At 46.1% G+C, this 19,094-nt stretch overlaps 1 protein-coding gene across 19 annotated transcripts in view; it reads left to right on the forward strand.

Moving 5' to 3' along the window:
- The window catches only part of KIAA1328 (KIAA1328 ortholog), a 342,578-nt gene extending 332,217 nt beyond the window's left edge, over positions 1-10,361 (forward strand). For 13 of the 19 annotated variants that reach the window (XM_005612850.4, XM_014727689.3, XM_023648260.2 and 10 more), the window contains one exon: positions 3,146-6,418. In XM_005612850.4, the coding sequence (XP_005612907.2) occupies positions 3,146-3,356 (211 nt within the window). In that variant the 3' untranslated portion in view covers positions 3,357-6,418. Of the gene's footprint in view, positions 1-3,145 lie in introns of all 19 variants that reach the window. The other 6 variants (XM_001497549.6, XM_070220975.1, XM_070220981.1 and 3 more) reach the window with 1 other exon arrangement.
- Positions 10,362-19,094: the final 8,733 nt, after the last annotated feature.

A 19,094-nucleotide genomic window follows, 5' to 3' on the forward strand; every position in this document is an offset into this window, starting at 1 on the left:
GATAATTGTGTCGAAACATTGCTTTGATGCTGTCAGAATAAAAGCTGCAAAAAATTTTCTGGTAAAAAAGATTTCAATGTATAGGTTTTCATACCATAGAAAATACATGACGTTTCCTGAGATGGTAGTCTGATCTCGCCTGGGCCTTGAGGGCAGGGCCAGCTACATAACTTACAAGACCAGTGCAGAAGGAAAGTCCTTCGTTCAAAACGTAGGATGAAAACATGCACTTAAAGGTACTAAAATACAAAGCTTTATTCCTTTAAGAAGAAATTTCTAAAACAATGAGTAATAGTGATACATGAGTAATAACATAAACCTACAGATAGCAAAAAAATTTTATTTTTGATATAATTTCATATAATACAATAAATAATACTTTATTAATGTAATAACTTGATCATAAGATTTTTCTGGCTCACTTTTCAAATTCATTTATTAGATCATCAAAATTTATACTTTTAGAAACTGTATTTTAAGTGATCTAATTAAAAGCAGATCAGTTGCTCTTGGCAAATGAAAGATCACACATAATTTTTGGTAATTTTTAATTTTGAGAAAGTTTTTTTTTTTTTTTTTTTTGAGAAAGATTAGCCCTGAGCTAACTACTGCCAGTCCTCCTCTTTTTTGCTGAGGAAGCCTGACCCTGAGCTACCATCCATCCCCATCTTCCTCAACTTTATATGTGGGACACCTACCACAGCATGGATTTTGCCAAGCGGTGCCATGTCCACACCTGGGATCCAAACCAGCGAACCCCCAGCCGCAGAGAAGCAGAACGTGTGGCAGAACATGTGCACTTAACCGCTGCACCACCGGGCCGGCCGGCCCTGAGAAGGATCTTTCTGCTGATGTAACTGACACTGAAGCTGTTAAGAATACTTTATAGGCTGTGACAAATTGGAATAGATTTCTGATAAATTCTTTCAAAATATGAATTTTATTATATCTAGAGCTGATGATTCTTATGGAACAATTTTTCTAAAAAGATTTAACTCTTCATACACATTAGTTTCATGTATGTTGGAATTTAATTTTAAATATAAACTTATACATCATTTTAATGTTTTCTCTGGTATATCTGGTAACTTATACATCATACAAGAAACCAAAAGCCACTTAATGATGTGTTTATAATTCAAAATGCCTACTTGTGCTTTCTATTGCTGTATCTTCAATTACAAAGAAAAATTGATTTCAAAATTGTATTCCTTGTTAATTGGTTCGCTTGAAGCTGCATATGAAAATGGTGTTCTTTTCCATCAACTGCAACAATCTTTACATTTAATTTCTATTTCTAAGCCTGTGGATATTTGCTTTGTAATGTTGCAGCAGTTTTTAGAACCAGAGATTCTAAACTCTTTGAAGAACTCTGATATCTCTCTGATATACTTTATTACAATGTCCACGTGTGTGCTTTTGTCATGATTTGATGATAGTTATTGCCTAAACGCTAGCAGTTCTTATCTCAGTGCTCTGGCCAGAGAGCTAATATTTTTGCATAGGGAATGGGTTCTGGGAAAAGACAGGCAAGCCAGCCTGTCACCGCTGCCACCACCACTGCTGCTTCTGCTGCCTCCATGACCATCACTAATCGGGGCCTAGGTCCTGGCCCCAGCCACCCCCCGGGGCCCTGCAGCACCCCAGCATGCTTCTGGCCTGAATGTGTACAGCAGGCAGGCAAGCCAACTGTTTGGCACACAAACTGCCATTGCCCACTGTGCCTGTGCCCACACACGCATGCCCACCGTGTCTCCTCTGTTCACACACATGCTCCCTTCTCCCATCAGACTTCATTTACAAAACACAAAATCAAAGATAAAATCATTAAGAATTTCAAACAGCAGCAGTAGAGCATTAAACCAAGTGCAGGGCCCTTTGCAGCTACACAGGTCATACATGCCCTACTTGAGACTTCACTATATACCTGTAGGAATTACTTGACCTCTGGTATGAATGAGTATGGAGGCAGATACATTTATGCCTTTGGCTTTCCATACTGGAAATACGTAAAGTGGGCCATGGACGAGGGCATCATTGACCATATTTAGCTTCCCTGCCTCTACACTGCTACAAACGTCTCCTTTTTGATAAGAATGCTGGACACCAGGGCAGTCTTTCTTTGAAGGGATCTCTTTGTAGATTCAGACGAGGGTTTCTTTTCTCAAGATTCTAGAGAAAATTAGAGTAGGATAGCAAGAAGGAACTAGCATTTATTGAGTACTTATTATATGCTAATTTATACCAACTGATTCGTTGAATCCTAACAGGAGTTCTGTTCACCTTTTATTCAAGAGAAACTAAACTGAGAGACTGAATAACTTTCCCAGTAGCACACAGCTTCCAAATAGTAAAACAGAGATTTAAACCAAGTCTGTTTAGGGGCTGGCCCGGTGGCATAGTGGTTAAGTTCATGTGCTCCACTTCGGCAGCCCTGGGTTCACAGGTTCGGATCCTGGGTGTGGACCTGCACACCACTTATCAAGCCATGCTGTTGTGGCATCCCACATACAAAGTAGAGGGAGATTGGCAACAGATGTTAGCTCAGGGCCAGTGTCTCACAAAAAGAGAAAGAAAGAAAGAAACCAAGTCTGTCTGACTGCAAAGACTTTGAGAGACAGCTTTAGAGTCCTGGATAAGAGCACTGGAGAGAAACTACCTGGGTTCAAATCCTGACTCTGCCATGTAACGACTTCATGTTGGATGAGTTACTTCCCTGAGCCTCGGTTTCCTCATGTATGTGATGGGGATCTGAGTAGTACCGTATCTACCTCATAGGGTTGTTTAGAGGTTGTTATGAAGGTTAAATGTATGTAAAGCATTGAGCACAGTGCCTGACGTGTAGTAAGCCTGCAGCAGATGTTACTGCTCTATCATTATTATTATCATGATTACTTTGCCCACACCACAGTCTCTCTTCACAGCTAGAAGAGAATGTTGGAGTTCAGCAGAAGAGAAGAACTTACAGACCGACAGCAGGGGCCTTCTTGTGTTTACTTTCCCTAAAGTTCCCCTGGAAGGCCCCCTTGCACATGCTGTGATCTGGGATCTCGTTCTTGCCCTGGGGAGTCCATCTCTGTAGGCTTCTTGGATTCTGATGTTCTACTGGTCTGATCATTTTCTATCTGGGTTGTGTGTGTTACAGGTATGAGACATCTCTGTTGGATTTGGTTCAATCTCTGAGCCCAAAGTCTGCTGCCAAACCTCAGCCCCATCCCTCCAGAGAAGCTGAGGCCTGGAATCACAGTACTCGCCGACTCAGTCCTCTAAAATCAACCTGGAACAAGATGGGGGCAGGCAGGACCCCTGAAGACCTGGAGGAAAAGCAAATTCTGGAAGATATCTTTTTCATTTGACACTGACGCTCATGCTGCAAAATTACCGTCAGAAATTTGTGGGTTTCTTTATATACTGATCTAGAATTTTAAATTATTTGATTGCAAAGTAATAGTGTCTCTCCTTTCACAGGGACCTATCTCAATAGCATCCTGTTATGTATTGAATATAGAAATCATTCTAACAACCCAGGGTGTTTTTGATCAGACCAATCAGTAGATAGTACATTAAGGGGGGTGGGGGTGGAAGGCAGTATCTTTTCTATGCCAAGCAGAGATTAGAAAATTAACATAGGACACTTGCTGCATGGCAGAGGCCACTGCATATTCAGCCTCATTTCAAGAGTGTTTCCTTTTCAATATTTTACTGGAAAAGGTTGGCTCTCTTTTGTATATAAGGAAAACCTTTCCTCTGAAAGACCCCTCTAATTTAAAAGTCACCCTTTGTAACATAAACAATTTCAAGAAGACAGGCCCTTTTACCTCTCCACCCTGTTCTCTCACCACCTACCTCCAAGTATAGTCATTTAATTCTGAAGTTGGAGTTGGTGCCCCTACCGTCACAAGCAACACTGAGGACCAATTACAAGTCTGTCTCAGAAGTCATCAGCCTGCCAGCTGCCCACCCCATAACCAAAAGGGCTCAATGGGCTAGAGAGAGGGACCCAACCAACCCTTGGAAACCAGCATTAAATCACACCACAGAGTGACTGCCCTAGGGAAATCCAGTGGAAGTGCACGCCTGAAACAATTTTCCTTCCATCCTCCCATTTACCAGGATAAATAAGAGCAATCTCAGTGTTGTTTCTTGACCCAAGTATCTATTTTATTCACCCTTGAGGACTTCCCATGGCTGTGTCTGGGGAAGATGCCACTAGAAGGAGAGTAGCATCCAGCGACTGCAGGCTGATAGGCTTTCCATGGCCCCTCCTCTCACCCCATGAGGATCAAAGGCACTGGATTAACCAGACCATACACATGTCCCATGGCCCCAAAGAACTATCTCTACTTGCCAGATTATGTTCCACCACCCCAAGCAGAGTCTCCCCCAACCCTTTCCCACTGGGCTCACTCTGACCCAGGGAAAGCCTGTGGAATAAGCGCACTTGAGGCCTCCTTCTCTCTCTGTTCTCCTACTTAGCAGAGCTCTTGAGATGGGTCCTTCAGCTTACAGTGGGCTCTAGTGGCCTCTCAAGCTGATGGGCAGTATGATGAGCCTAGTAGAGCTAGTGAGTTTAAAACTTTTCATTTATTGGAAGCAAGGGGATGTGTCCCCAGATGTGTATTGCTTGATGACTTTATCTGATCTGGAGAGTGTTGCTTTTTTTCTCTCCCCTTTTCACCAGCCCCTGGCTTGAACTGGGACCAAGACTCTTTGTCAGTCGGTATTGGCAGCCAGGGTCACTTAGTGAGCCTGCGTGGCTTCCCTGAATTCTTTATCAAAAGTGGATTATTTCAGCCTACAAAAGCCTTGTTGAGCAGCTTCCTTGTCTGGATAGATCTAAATCTTATTGTCTCCTCAGGCTGAGGCCCTGTCCCTTCCACCCAGACTTCCTTCACTTGGGTCTTTTTGTTCTTTAGAGGAGAGAAGAAAGGAGCCTGCCCATACCATATTCTTAATCTGAGGTAAACGTAAGGTCAGGACTAACTAGTTGTAGTCATGCTTTTGAAAAGTTGAAAAATCGTTGCAGATTACAATATCCTTTTAACGTTCACCTCTGTGAGAGTAACCGAATCAGTTTCATCCCATTTCAGAAAGCTTTGGGAAAATGGAGCTTTCTTTGGTGTGGCAAAAATGGGTAAAAGCAAACTGAGACCCTCGGCCATTTTCTCAAAGTTAGGTTTCCAGAACTATCTTTTCCTTCCTCCATGTGTCATGACCATGTCAAATAACCCAACTCCCTTCGATCAGCCATCATCACACTCACTCATTCTGGATGCCAGTGTCTTTACTGCTCTCCAGAGTAGGAGGATGCCAGAAGGACCAAGAAAAAGATTATGATTTCTTTAGAAGCTTCTTTGCCTTTAGAAGAATCATAAACAGGATCTAAATAAAGGCTTTTGGCGGGGGTCACATGCCACAGAATGGAGTTTAATTGCTTCTTTACTTCCCCCTGCATGATCAATTTGGACAGGCAAAGATGGATTTTCAGCAGAGCGTTGATTAACATATTTTTCATATGCCACGTTGCCCTACCAGTTGCCTTTCTCTGTCCTGTAGGCATTTCCTGAGTGTCAGGGCAATAGGATGTGAATCTGTGTCTAATCTAATGTCTTCATTATGAATTGAACAGTATATGTAAACATTTTAATCTGTGTCTTATTTTGAGAGAGAGATACATGAAAAGGTTGTCGTAGAGCCTCGAGGCTGTTGTAGAGCCTGAGGCTTAAGCTAATTGCAGACTAACCTCCCAAGAGAGGGGCTCTGGCACAAAGGATCTGCCTGTCCTCCCTGTGAAATGCTCCTGACAGTGACTGGTGGGGATTTGCTTGTCCAGCCTCCAGCCGCTTCCCCAAAGCAAGAGAGGACACGTAGTGGGGGTGCAGCAGATGGTGCTACCACATTGCCCACCCTGCTTCCTACCATTCTGCCAGAGAAAAGCCAATCAGTGTTTGCAAAATGGAAAAGGATGAAGTGTCCATTGAAGCTCCTTAAGTAGGGTCCAAAGTGCTTGATTTACAAAACCAAGGCTAATCAAGGAAAAGCTTTTGCTGACAGTCACTCTTCCAGGAGGCACACTTGTGTTTATCCAAACCTGACTCCATGGTGGGGACTTGTCTAGAACACCCCTGATGTCATGGGGATGGAGGGGCTCTCTCCTCCTTCAGAGCCATTCTTTTCTCTTGGCCCTGCTTCCAGCGCCATGGTTCATATGAGAGATTTGCTGGCCAGAGACCCCAGGAAAGGACAGGCCTAAAGGAGCGGAGCCGGATGATGTCCGCAATCATTAGGGATGTGGGGGCTGTGGAAGACTCCTCCCAGCTCACAGGTCATCCCCACCTCAGTGTGTGTTGGGTTTAATGTGGGCAAATGTTGATATACATATGAGACTTTAAGTTAATAAATTGTCTCTATGACTGTTTTCCCTCTGTGGTTTTGATACTGAATTGTTCCTTGAACATCCCTCATCAGATCAGTGTGGCATAGCTTAAAAGCAAGACCAGAGCCCCAGGTTATCAAAATGTGATTTTCCTCAGTACTTGTTAAAACAACAGCAGCTTGTGGTCTACTGAAAGAAAGGAAATGGTTTCCCACATCCTAGTAGCTTTTCCTGGCTGGCTGCAGCGCACTCTCATCACGTGGACACCAAGCCTCCTCTCAGTCGTGTGGTTACTGGAATGAGTTTCAACGTATGTGCACCTCTGAGTCCCTTCTCTGTGCCTGTCCCCAAACTTGCTCAGCAAGGGAGAAATATCACAGTGCTTTAAGACAGGAAAAATTGTCCTGTCTAGTTGGCTTTAGGTGCTGGGAGAAGGTAGGGGAGAGCTTGAGTGCATGAAATGCCCAGTTCTGAGATCACACCTGTGAATTCACCTAAGACAGCCAGAGACCGTCTCCTGCCCCCTGTTCCCCAAACCAGCCTGGCACCTCCACCTGGACAGAAGACTTTGCAGCTACCCCTCAGAGGCAGAGGTGCCAAGAACAGAAGAATCACTCGACCAGCTCCCAAGCCGAAAATGAAATAAGTAAAGTTTGCCACAGTTGTCATAAGGTCACCTTGGGAACAAAGCTGGAGATGAGTGGGGTGAGGGTAAACCATAGTCCTCAGAGGAAGAATGACCTGGCAGCTAGAGAACCAGTTTCATGAATTAGTTACCAGTTACATGTTTCTCAGAGTTGCTGTTCAAGGTGGGTTGTTCCTAGACCCCTGGGGTTCCATTGTTCCATTCAGGAGTAGAACCTTATGACCTCTCAGCCTTCAGCTTCACAGTTATTTTCCCTCCCTGTTCACATCCACTGCTCACACACTCAGGACTGAATAAGCGCCTAGAAAATGGTCGGAGCCTTTTCAACCTCCATTCCCCCTCCTGCCATCATCCCGCCACCTTCCAGAGTCTGCTAGGCAAGTGGTTAAAGCATGAGCTATGGAACCAAGTAGACCTTGGTACAAATCTCAGTTCACACTGCTTACTAGCTGAATAAACGTAGGCAGTATATTAACCACACTGAACCCAAGTTTCTTAATTTGTAAAGTGAGGATGATAATGCATAGCTCATAGGATGGTTGTAAGGGAGAAGCTCAATGAGATAACGTATGTGAAGGGATAGTGTCTGACACAAGGTGCCCTGCTAATAGCTGTCATTATTATCATTTATTCCTCAGTGAACCTACAGATTCAATAGAAGACAAAGCTTCATACTTTAAAATCTTTAATAATAATAAAACAAGAGCCAGTACAGTAAATTTTCCACTGACTGGTAGGAGGCTATAAATGCTGTGGTTTCAGGACGGCAAATTGCTGGGCTGAGTTTACTTAGGTTTTATGGGAGGAAGAGCAGGAGGAGAAAACAGAGGAGGGATTTGACCTACGCTTTGGAAGAATATCCAAGATAGATGGAGAGTGGGAAGGGACTTGGGGTGGGAAAGTGCAGAAGTGGAGTACTCATTGGCAGGAAAGCTCAAGATGTGTTTTGAAAGGATGGTGAGGAGTTCATGGCTAATAGGGGAGGTACTAGAAGAGAAGGCATAGAAATAAGCTGAAAGAAGTATGTTGGGCCCAAATTGTAAAAAGCGTTGAATGTCAGGCAAGGGAGTTCTATCCTTCAAGCAATGAAAGCCATAAACTACTTTAGAATTACTTGTTTAGAAATATCTACCTTGCAGTAGTATCAAGCTCTATCAGAGGGGGTGGGATAAGGCAGGGAAAGAAACTAACATCTACTGAGTGCCCACTAAATGTTAAGCAAGGTCTGTAGATAAATTATTTCACTTAATCCACTCAGCAGCCCTAAAATCTAGGTGGCAGTATCCCCATGTTGTAGATATGGAACTGATCTGGGAGAGGGCAGGTGTTGTGCCTCAGCCACTAAGCTGGGGAGCTAGTCAGTGGACTAGGGGATGAGCTGTCCAATTCTACAGCCATGCCATTTCCGCTGTACTCATCTTCTTCATGTACTGTAAGCAGGTGACATTTCAGGCAGAGACACCAATTGTTAGGAAGCTATTGTCACAGGTCAGATGAGATATTGGGAGTTTGTCACCCCCATCCTACCCCAGCAGTCACCCCTTAGTTTTATACTGAGAGGACTGGATAGAAGGGTGTAGATTTGATATGTTGCTACCGTCAGGCTTTCTAATACTTCCTCCCAAGCCTGGACCTTGTGATGACCCACCCACAGGAGAGTTAGGGACTGCAGATCACACACACCTAGAATCTACCTCACATGCCAGGGACTGAGTTGGAGAGAAAGACCTCAAATGCAGCATTTACATCAACCTTGCCCAACTGAGAATGTGCACCAAAAGAAGTCAGAGTTGCCACTGACTGAAAAGATAAATAACAAGGCATCAGGAATGGAGTGATGAGCAAGGGTTGGGGCAAGAAGTCAGAAATTGCTCCAGTGGAGCTCCCTTCATGGAAACACTAGTGGGGAGAGTTGATAAGGTGCTGAACCCCAGTGGTGGCAATGACAATAGCAAAGGGAGAATTTTAGAGCAAAATAAGTAGTGTCCATGAACCCTCATTCCCTGCTGGTGGGAGTGTAAAATGGTACAGCTGTTTTGGAAGACAGTCTGGCAGTTCCTCAAAAAGTTAAATATATGGGGCCAGCCCCATGGCATAGTGATTAAAGTTCAGCATGCTCCACTTCAGTGGCCTGGGTTCGTGGGTTCAGATTCCAGGTGCGGACCTACACCACTCATCACCCATGCTATGGTGGTGACGCACATACAAAATAGAGGAAGATTGGCACAGATGTTAGCTCAGGGCCAATCTTCCTCAGAGGGAAAAAATAAGTTAAATATAAAGTTACCATATGCCCAGCAGTTCTACTTCTAGGTATATACCCAAGAGAAATGAAAACATAGGTCCACACAAAAATTTTTGCATGGATGTTGGTAGCAGCATTATTCATAAGAACCAAAAAGTAGAAACACCCTAAATATCTACCAGCTGACGAATGAATAAACACACAATGGAATATTATTTGGCAATAAAAAGGAATGAAGTACATCCTACAACATGGATGATCCTTGAAAACACGCTAAGTGAAAGAAGCTAGTCACAAAAGACCACATGTAGTATGATTTCATTTATATGAAATGTCCAGGTAGGCAAATCGATAGGGACAGAAAGTCAATTAGTGGTTGCCTAGGGCAGGAGGAAATAGGAGTAATGGAGGCTGATGGCGAAAGGGTGTGGGGTTTCTCTTTGGGGTGGTGAAAATGTTCTAAAATTGATTGTGGTGATGGTTGCATAACTGAATATACTAAAAATCACTGAACTGTACACCTTCAATTGGTACATTTTATGAGATGTGAGTTAGATCTCATGAAGCTATTACAAAAGAAGAAGAAAAAGTGTACAGGGCCTTGGTTGCTGGAAAGTCGGAAACAAAAACCAGATCGATGTCTCTAGACTGGGCCTGGTTGAAAGCCAGTCGGTGAGGCGTTAGGGGAGAGTGAGTCCAACTATTCATCTTAGAAATCTGGCTGTGAACGAAAGGAGGGACCAGAATGGTGGGTAGAAGAGAAAGTTCAGGCTAGCTACAGGGCATTTTGTCAAGCTAGAGGGGCCTCCACTTGATTCAAGTCCCCCGATTCCCAGCCTGGTCCCAAAAGGTGTTACTAGTAATCCATGAGCAATTTGCCTTATTTCAGAAAGACTAATGGAAACCTTGCACTCTTCTAGAGAAAAGCTGCGCGGGCCAACTGTAATATTACTTCTTTTGTTTGACCTGGGAATCACTATGTCAAGTTCTGATAACCTTGGTTATTGTGTGGGGTCATCTCTGACTTGTTGGCATATCTATATAGACAACATGTAAATCTGTGCTTCATTAATAAAAATGGGCAGATGAATCTACATATGCACTTCGGTAAACAAATTGTTTCCGAACATGATGTACTTGGGGATGTCACAAAGGAGCTCCTTGGAGGTGCAAAACTTGGGAACTACTGTTAACGAACAAATGAAAGAGAAAAGCCCTGGACAGGAAGAAATTGAGACGAGGGACAAAAATAATGTCATTGTAGGGTGATGACCTAGGAGTAACAGAGTTAGCCAGGAAGAAGGATGGAAACCCAGGCCCTGTGCCAGGAAAGGAGGAGCATGTGGCGTGTAAGCCAGTGGGTGTCAGGAAAACACCAAAAACTCATAAAGCATTTACTGTGCGTCAGACCCTAGTCCAGGCCCTATGTGCCGTCTTATTCAATCCTTATGAGATGGGGCCTCTTTTCATCCTTTTTAGAAATCATTTCATTATATGGCTTTTTCTTGTAAGCCACCTCAAATCCACTATGGAATGAGGCCTGGCATATATCTATGCACACCTAAAATTTGAGGGTGATATCTTTGACACCAATAATGAAAATGAGGCTTGGCAAGTCAACCAAGGTCATCAGCTAGAAAGGAGTAGAATTCAAAGTCAGAAACTGGGGATGGGAGTGTCCTTATCAACTTCTTCCCCTCTCCTACTTCCAGTCAATCTCTGAGTAGTCTCAAGTCCTCCCTTCTCTCAGCCTGCCACTGCTCTCTGTCTCTGCTGATGCTTCTCTGGTACAACAGTCTCTTCATTGGTCTCCTGCCAGATGGCCTGGATTCATCATTGAACACGTGACATTACCTCTCTGCCTCACTCTAATCTTTAAATGGCTTGTAACAGAACCTACTTCCTGGGGTTGTTGTGAAGGTTAATGAGCTAATGCGTGTAGAGTGCTCAGCATGGAATAAATAAGCACTCGGTAAGGGTTACCTGTTACTATTGTTCTTCTCCATAAAGCTACCAGGTCATCTTATCATGTCACACCCTGGCTTAAAGTGCTAGATAGTTTCCTGATGCCCTTAAGAGAGAGTTTGGGCTTCTGAGCATAATGCACAAATCTCTTCCTGATTTGGCCCTCTGTGGTCTTCAACCTCTAGCCCCTTCTTTTCCTCTTTCTCTCTTTTTCTTTCTTTCTCTCTCTTGACTTCTGTGTTCCAACCACTGTGAACTTCCGTTAGTTCCTAAAGGCACTGTAATATCCTTTCCCTCACTTCTTGTGAGCTCTCTTAGCCCTTTATACATCCTTTATCATAATACTTACTGTGCTAGAATTGCCTATTTGTCTGATTCCTCCTCAGCCTATGGGCCCCATGATGGCCAGGATAAGATGTCAGTCTTATTCATCACTAACTCCCCAGAACTTAGCATGGTTCCTGGCACGTTGTAAGCTCTCCATTATTATTTATCAGACAGATGGATAGGTAGGGGTATGGGAGGGACGGAGGGAGGGGGAGAGGGAGGGAAGGAAGAAATGAAACAGATCCGTGTCTCCAAAGTCCAGTACTCTTTTACTCCAGGCTGCTTGCAGCTCTTTCCTGAAGGAGGAAGGGCCGTCCCGATAGGATTGCGGGAGAGTGGGGCCTGGGGACGCTTCCATCACTCCCTCTCCAGTCCTGTCCTCACAACGACTAGCATTTTCTTTCCAGGACAAGTCTGAGATTTGTGATTTCCTGCTTAAAAATCCAAAGGATTCCACAATGCTTACAGAGCAAGGAGCACCCCTTCGAGTGACGTACCAGGATTCTCAGCATCTGAGCCCCACATGCCCTTGACACTGCATCTCCCTCCCTTCTCCACTCTGCTCCCTTGCAACTCACAACTATGGGCAGTCTCTGGAGACACACTGCTCTTTCCTGCCTGTGTTTCTTTTCTGGGTCCCTCTCTTTTGCGCGCATCTTTCCACATTCAGCTCAGTTGTCACTGCTTCCATGTTTCCTGATCTCCCCAGGCATTTTTCTCCTGGCTCCAACAATACTTTATAGAGCCTTCTCTTAGAGCCCCCCTCAACTGTGCTGTACTGATTTGCATACTGTTTGTCTTCCCTATTAGAATGTTGTGTCCAAATATAACCTATACTGACATTGGAGTCAACCTGGACTTATCACTTAGGTGCTGTATACATTTATGCAAGTTACTTATACACTCTAAGCCTCAGATATAATAATTCATAAAATTATTTGTTAAAATGGAGGTCTCCCTTACAATAATCTCTCCCTTACAAGTTTGGTGCCTGGAACACTGTCCTAGCCTAGAAACTAGCCCAGTGGAAAGCCAGAATGACGAGCTCAAAGTGTCCTTGAAAGTAGGGCTAGTCATAGTGTGCAGTGGAGCCAGAGGAGGCTCTGAGAGGGGGCTCCTTGGAACGTGGAGCAACCAGAAGGCCCAGGAGTAAAGAGCACTGTTGGAGTTGGTGAGAAAGTAGAAGAGGTGGTTGGCTAGAAGAGCAGGCCCCATTTGCAATCTGGACAGGGCATCGGCACTCCCCCTGCCCCTCTCCTCTATAGTCCACAGCCAGGCGGCCTTGGCTGGCACCTCATTGGTAGTGCCACACAGACAATGGCCCATGGCCTGACCACTGCCAGGATGCCTGAGGCCTGCTGTCCTTCACCCGTTCTGCAGTCATGAGCTATGATTTCCCTCTTTGTCCTTCTCTTCCCCATGCATCAGCCCCTTTAAGTTCTGTGGGCCAGTCCGGAGCTGGGGTGAGGGAGCTGGAGGAAGGGAAGGCTGACTCTCCTGCCTCCTGTTGCTGCCAGTGGAGGGAGAATGAGCTCCCCAGCCCCAGTTTTCGGCATTCTCCTCCCAGCTGGAGGTGATTTAAGCTTGTTGGATTTATATAACATTGGGAAATGGTAAACTGTGTAAATTTGCTATGTTTTCCAGGGACAGTTATTTATGGAGGGGCATTTTTAACTCAAGTGCAGAAGTGTTAAATCATTATAATAAATTCATGCTATTCAGACTTTCTTACATTGTAATAAATTTTTTCTAAGCATGAATGAAGAGATCCATGATTCCTCTAATATACCATTATGTATTTCTTCTCAAAATGACACAGCTTACTATATCAACTTGGAGAATAATAGAAGGAGATTTACTGCATTGCAAAAAAAAAAAAAAAGTTGAGTAGCAATGCCTCTGAGAAGGGACTTGGGAGCAGTGACCCCAAGCAGAGCTTCTCCCTGTCCCTGTGCTTGCTTCTTACCCCGTGGGAGGAGCAGCATGTGCAACCGCAGCGCAGCAGGGGGCCCTGGCTAGGGTGTGTCCCCAAAATCTCCCAGATGAGCTTCAGAAGAGCCTTTGAGCAGAGAAATGGGGCCAGGGAGCCCAGTGGCCTCTGTCCTGTTTTGTCCAGGGGGAGGTGTTGGAGTGGGGCTCTATCAGAAATGAAAACTCTCCCCATGATGTGAAATCCCTTCCAAAAGCATCAGCCTGCATAGGGAGCTGGCCTGCATACAGCCATCTCTCATCACCTGTCTCTTGCCTCACTCCTCACCTGGACCAGAGAATGCATAGCTTTCATCAGATTCTCAAAGGAACCTGTAATCGACAAATTCAGGGGGCCTGCTCCGTGGCCGAGTGGTTAAGTTCGCGCTCCGCCGCGGCGGCCCAGGGTTCGGATCCTGGGCGCGGACATGGCACTGCTCATCAGGCCACGTTGAGGTGGCGTCCCACATCCCACAACTAGAAGGACGTGCAACTAAGATATACCACTGTGTACAGGGGGGGTTTGGATTCAGGAATCACCGGTCTTCAGTAAACTCAGAAGCATATTCCGACTGTCCACAAGGTACTAGGCAAAGTCCAACAGCACCCTTACTGCCCCTGGCAGCATACACGAACTATGTCGAGCTGCTGCTAGAGTGCCGCCAGGTTAGTGCAGTCACAGAGGCCTGAACAGCAGTCCCTGGGAGGGGGACTCAGTCAGAATTTTCCCAGAAGATGGGACACTTTTGCTGGGCAAAGGCAGGGAAGGAAGGGTGCTCTGGGCAGAGGAGCAACGTGTCAAAGGCGTGGACACAGAGGCCTCAAGATGAGTGAGCTTGTGGACGGCCTTGACTGCTAGGCCTGCCGTTTAAACCCGGAGGGGCAGCAGTGTCCAAGGGTAAGAGACCACATAGCTTCCGTTACTCAGCCACAGTTTACAGTCTACCCAGAGGCTTAGGTTCAAGTCTTTGCTCTGCTGCCTTGGCCATGTGACATTGTGCGAGTCCCTTCACCAGGGCAAACGCAGTGCCTCTATCTGCCAAATGTAGACAGCACACACACGCACACCTACCTTGCCTGGCTCTCGGGCTCCGTGGGGATCCAATGAAAGGACGTTCTTGCACCTGCTGGGTAAACAACTACAAAGCACTGCATACGTATCAGGGGCTTTTATAATTTATCTGAAGGCTGGCAAAGGGCAGTGGGCCCCTCTGAAGCATGGAGAACTGGGGATTCCATGACAGCCAGGCAAAGCCAACCATTGCTGCTCACCTGCTATGTGTCACCACCTCGGGCAATGCCCCCAGCTCCCTCCTCAGCCTCCAGCACAGCACCCCACTGCCACACTCACCCCAGTTTCAGAATGCATTTTACCTCTGTCTCTTCCCAGAGTTAGGACTGTATCAGAGCCATCACCTCACCCCCCGTGCAGGGTCCTGGCTTCTCAGGCCACGTCTGCCTCAGTGCCCTGACTCTCCAGACCCCAGCCTTGAGCAGAGAGCCAAGAGCTGTTCCGGGGTGGGCACTCCTGTGCTGTGGTCCACATGGCCACCTGCCTCCATAATGGATGCATGTGGGCTGCTCACCCGCTTCCTTCGCCCCGTCCCAGCCCCACTGTCTGGTCCCCACCTCTAGTATTTTCATATCTGTCCCTTCTCTCTACAGAACTAAAGGCAATATTGTTCTGTTTTGCTAGTCAGGCTGCTCTCGGGAGTGGGTGTGGGAACAGTCACTTTCACTGTTCTGGAGCCCGGGCTAGGCAGCATTTCCTTAGTGGGCTGCATGCACAAACCGCACTGCCCAGGACACTCACTTTTCATGTCCTATTGGAGGGTTTCTCCTTTCAGGTTCCCAGCACGTTTCCAGGGGCAGACTTGGGGGGGGGGGGTGAGGGGAGAACTGGTCCCCGCAGTGCCCGGTCCAAACGGCTGACAGCTCTCCCCAGGCTGACCCGGCTAATGTTCAAACCGGCCACATTTTTTTTTCAAACATTTTATTTTGAAGTCAGACTTACAGAAAAGTTTTGGAAATAATACAAAGAATTCCTGTATATCCTTCACTCATATTCCCCAAGTGTTAACATTTTAACTCATTTGCTTTATCATTCACTCTTTCTCACACATATATAAATACACATATTATTACTTTTTTTCTGGAATATTTGAGGGTAAGTTGCAGACATGATCCTTTACCCAAACAGTTCAGCATGTATTTCCTAAAAACAAGGACATTCCCTTACATAACCACGGTACAATGATCAAAATCAGGAAATTAATGTTAATACAGTGCCATGATCTAATCGACAGAACTTACTTAAATTTTGCCAGATTGCCTTTTTAACAAAAGAAAAATAATTCTGGCTCAGGATCCAATCCAGGATCACAGTTGCATTTAGTTGTCATATCTCCTTAGATGAGTACAAACCATTTATTTTGCAGAATATTTTGCAGACAATTTGGGTTTGTCTGATGTTTTCTTATAATTAAATTCAGGTTATACATTTTCAGCAAGAGTAAGTGATGCTGTGTCCTTCTCAGTACATGATACCAGGAGGCTCCTGATAGCTATCTCTTTGATTTTAGGTGATAGTAACTTTGCTTACTTGATTAAGGTGCCGGTTTCTCCATTGTAACAATTACTAACTTTCCTTGTGTCATTTGTAAGTATCTGGGGGGAGGTGTGGGAGGGAAACGCGCAGACTATGTAAATGTCATTTCTCATCTACCTTTTTCACTCCCTAGTTTCAGCATCCATTGATAATTTGGCACATTCCATTGAAATCCTTAGTCTTCTGCTGTGTTCCCACTACCCTCTTTGACCAGCCCAGTGCTAGGAGAGAGACTGAAAAAGGAGACAGTTCATTTCTTATCCTCAGGTCCTTCAACTGTGGAGGGAGCCACAAACAGAGCAACGCAGAACAGTGGGAACAAGGGCCCAATGAAGTGGTCCCCTCTCTGAGGGCATTAGGAGGTCAGAAAAGTGGTGCTCAGTTTGAGCTAGACTCCCTTCAAGCAGATGGACCCTGAACTAAGGGCAGGGAGAACATGAGTGGTCAGAAATCTGGAATGACATGAGAATCCGTGGCCATAGGCCATCTTTGAGGGCCCCAAGGGGACCCTGTCTCAAATGCCTGGAGCTCTCAGGTTAGTGAGAAGACCAGAATGAGCAGGCTTTCTTCTGATCCCTGGTCAGAGCTGGGGCAAGGCGGGCAGAGGGGCCTTGCTGAGACTGACACTGAGACTGTGGCAGGCAGGTTGCTTCAGGAGGGGCCCGTGGGGGGCATGCCCCTACCCTGCACCCCTTCTTATTCCTTCAGCACCTACTATGTGCCCGGCACGGAGTTCAGTGCTGATGGCACAAAATGCTCTCCAGTCATTCACAATTAAAGGGGGTGCCTGGAGCCCAGCACAAGTACTTAGCACTAGGTCACCTAGCACTCAGGCAGGGCAAAGCAAGTGTCAGTGGTGAGTACAACGCTGCTGAGGTCTCTCACTCAGGCAACGCTCGTCTCAAGAGCTGGGCTGAGGGCATTCGTGGTGTCCCTCCTCTGCCTTCTCTCTTCCTCACCCCCCTCCCCAGCACCTAGCAGAGAGCTGGGCGCAGTGGAGCCGAATCCTTGAGACCCAGCACACCTGCTCACTTTAGAGGAGGAAACAGAGGCAGAGAGGTCCGAGCCTTCCAGGGACAGCCCTGTCTCCGCTCTCCTGTCCTGTGGATAGGCTGCATGTTTGTTTCGGGCTTGGAAACACAGTCATTGAAGAAGCTTCGCTACATGTGTGCCTTGAAGGGGCAGCCTCTTCCAAAGTAATACAACGATTACAAGCATGGAATCTGCCACGGGGAGACCTGGGTGCAAGCCCCAGCTCTGCCACACCATGTGACTTTCAGCATACCCCTGAGCCCATCCATGAAACAGAGACCAGAGGTATTGAGAAGGTTGACTGGGATGGCATAGGTGAAGTGGCCAGGACAGTGTCTGGATGATCTGTAAGTGGATTGTTTTTAAACGAGGCCCTGTGTCTTCCCCAGCATACTGCCCGCCTACCTAAGACACCTTCCGGTTCTTCAGGTCTGTGGTCCTTTGTTCCTCCAGGCCCCCCCACCCCTGGGGTCTGTTTAACTCCTGCTCTCCCTCCAACAATTGGCCCAAGTGTCTCCCCCTCCCCAGTCTGGGCTACTTGCCTTCCCTCCTCAGGGCTACCCCAGACCCCTGCACAGTCCACCACGCTGTCTTGCACTCATCTTTGGGTTCTCAGGGATCCTCATATGGGGGAAGGAGTGCGGCTGATTTTTAGTCTGGGCTCCATTACTTTCTTGCAGTGTGATTTGGGGCAAGTTACTTACCTTCCTCAAGCCTCTTATTGTTTATCTGGAAAGTAAGGTGATAGCACCTTGCGGAATTATTTCCAGGACTAGAAATAAAGCCTATAACACAGCTGCATTATGCCTGGAAGGTGGCTATGAGTGTGCTGTCCTCACCACTCCAGCCCTAATCCTTCGCACAGTGCTGGCATTTGGTATATGCACTATAAATATTAGTTGAGCAGGTCAGGGAACAAATATACTCCCCATCCCAAGGTAATTTTTATGCAGAACTAATTGAGGCCCAAGTCCAACCCAAAGAAATAGCCCTAATGATGGGATCCGAGGCCCTGATCGGGGCCTGTGGGGTGCTGTGTGGGGTCTGCCCGGCGGCCCTCATGTTAGTTCCCAGCGGCTGTCCATGGAGTCCACGCCGTGCCTGTGCCTTCAGTTGCCTTGCTTCTAAAGTCCCTCTTTGGACCCCAAGAGGACCTCAAGAAGAGAGTGGAAGGGAGACAAGGCTGGTAGCACCTGAGTCCACTGGATTTCCTGCCACCCCAATGCCCATGGCCCCTATGCTGGGTCCCAGGAGGAGGGAGGGAGAGAGGGGAAATGACAAAGATGATGCACGTGGAGATTCTGGGGACGAGAGGAATCTTCATACCTCAATAAGTGGAGTGCGAGGCCTTCAGACATGGTTAAAATTTTCCCTTTATTCTGAGTGATCGAGAACCAGTTGGCATGGATCTTAAAATTTTGCTTATAGTTTTCACTAGAGTTCAGCTTACTGGGGAAAATAGAGCTGACACAGCTCAAATGTTTTTTGAACTTCAGGTAGCTGCATAAAACGTTAATAAATATTACACTTATTTCTACTTAATTTCTTCTCCTCGTTAATAATAAAATTCACTGGGTCTTTGGTTTTTCTCTCTCTCTTTCCATGCTCTCCCTTTTGTCACTACCACCAGCAAGTGCTACTAGGCAGGGAGAATTATAAACTCATTAGCAACATGTTTAGTAACTGGTCACTCACTCACCTTTAAGAATTCCAGTTCCAGTCCCAATAAGCCAGCAGAGGAGGGGAGGAAAGGACTGGTACCTAAGTCAATATAGACAATGCCATTTCTTAAAGGTACAGTCGGAATTATTGAGAAAACACATGTGAGAAGAAGGAAGGAAGGAAGGGAGATGGGCAACATGAGAGAAGGGTTGGAAGGGAGCCACTGTGCAGACAATTTACAGCCGAGAGAGACAGGATGTAGAGA

Source organism: Equus caballus, chromosome 8 (assembly GCF_041296265.1).
Source record: "Equus caballus isolate H_3958 breed thoroughbred chromosome 8, TB-T2T, whole genome shotgun sequence".
Lineage (NCBI taxonomy): Eukaryota > Metazoa > Chordata > Mammalia > Perissodactyla > Equidae > Equus > Equus caballus.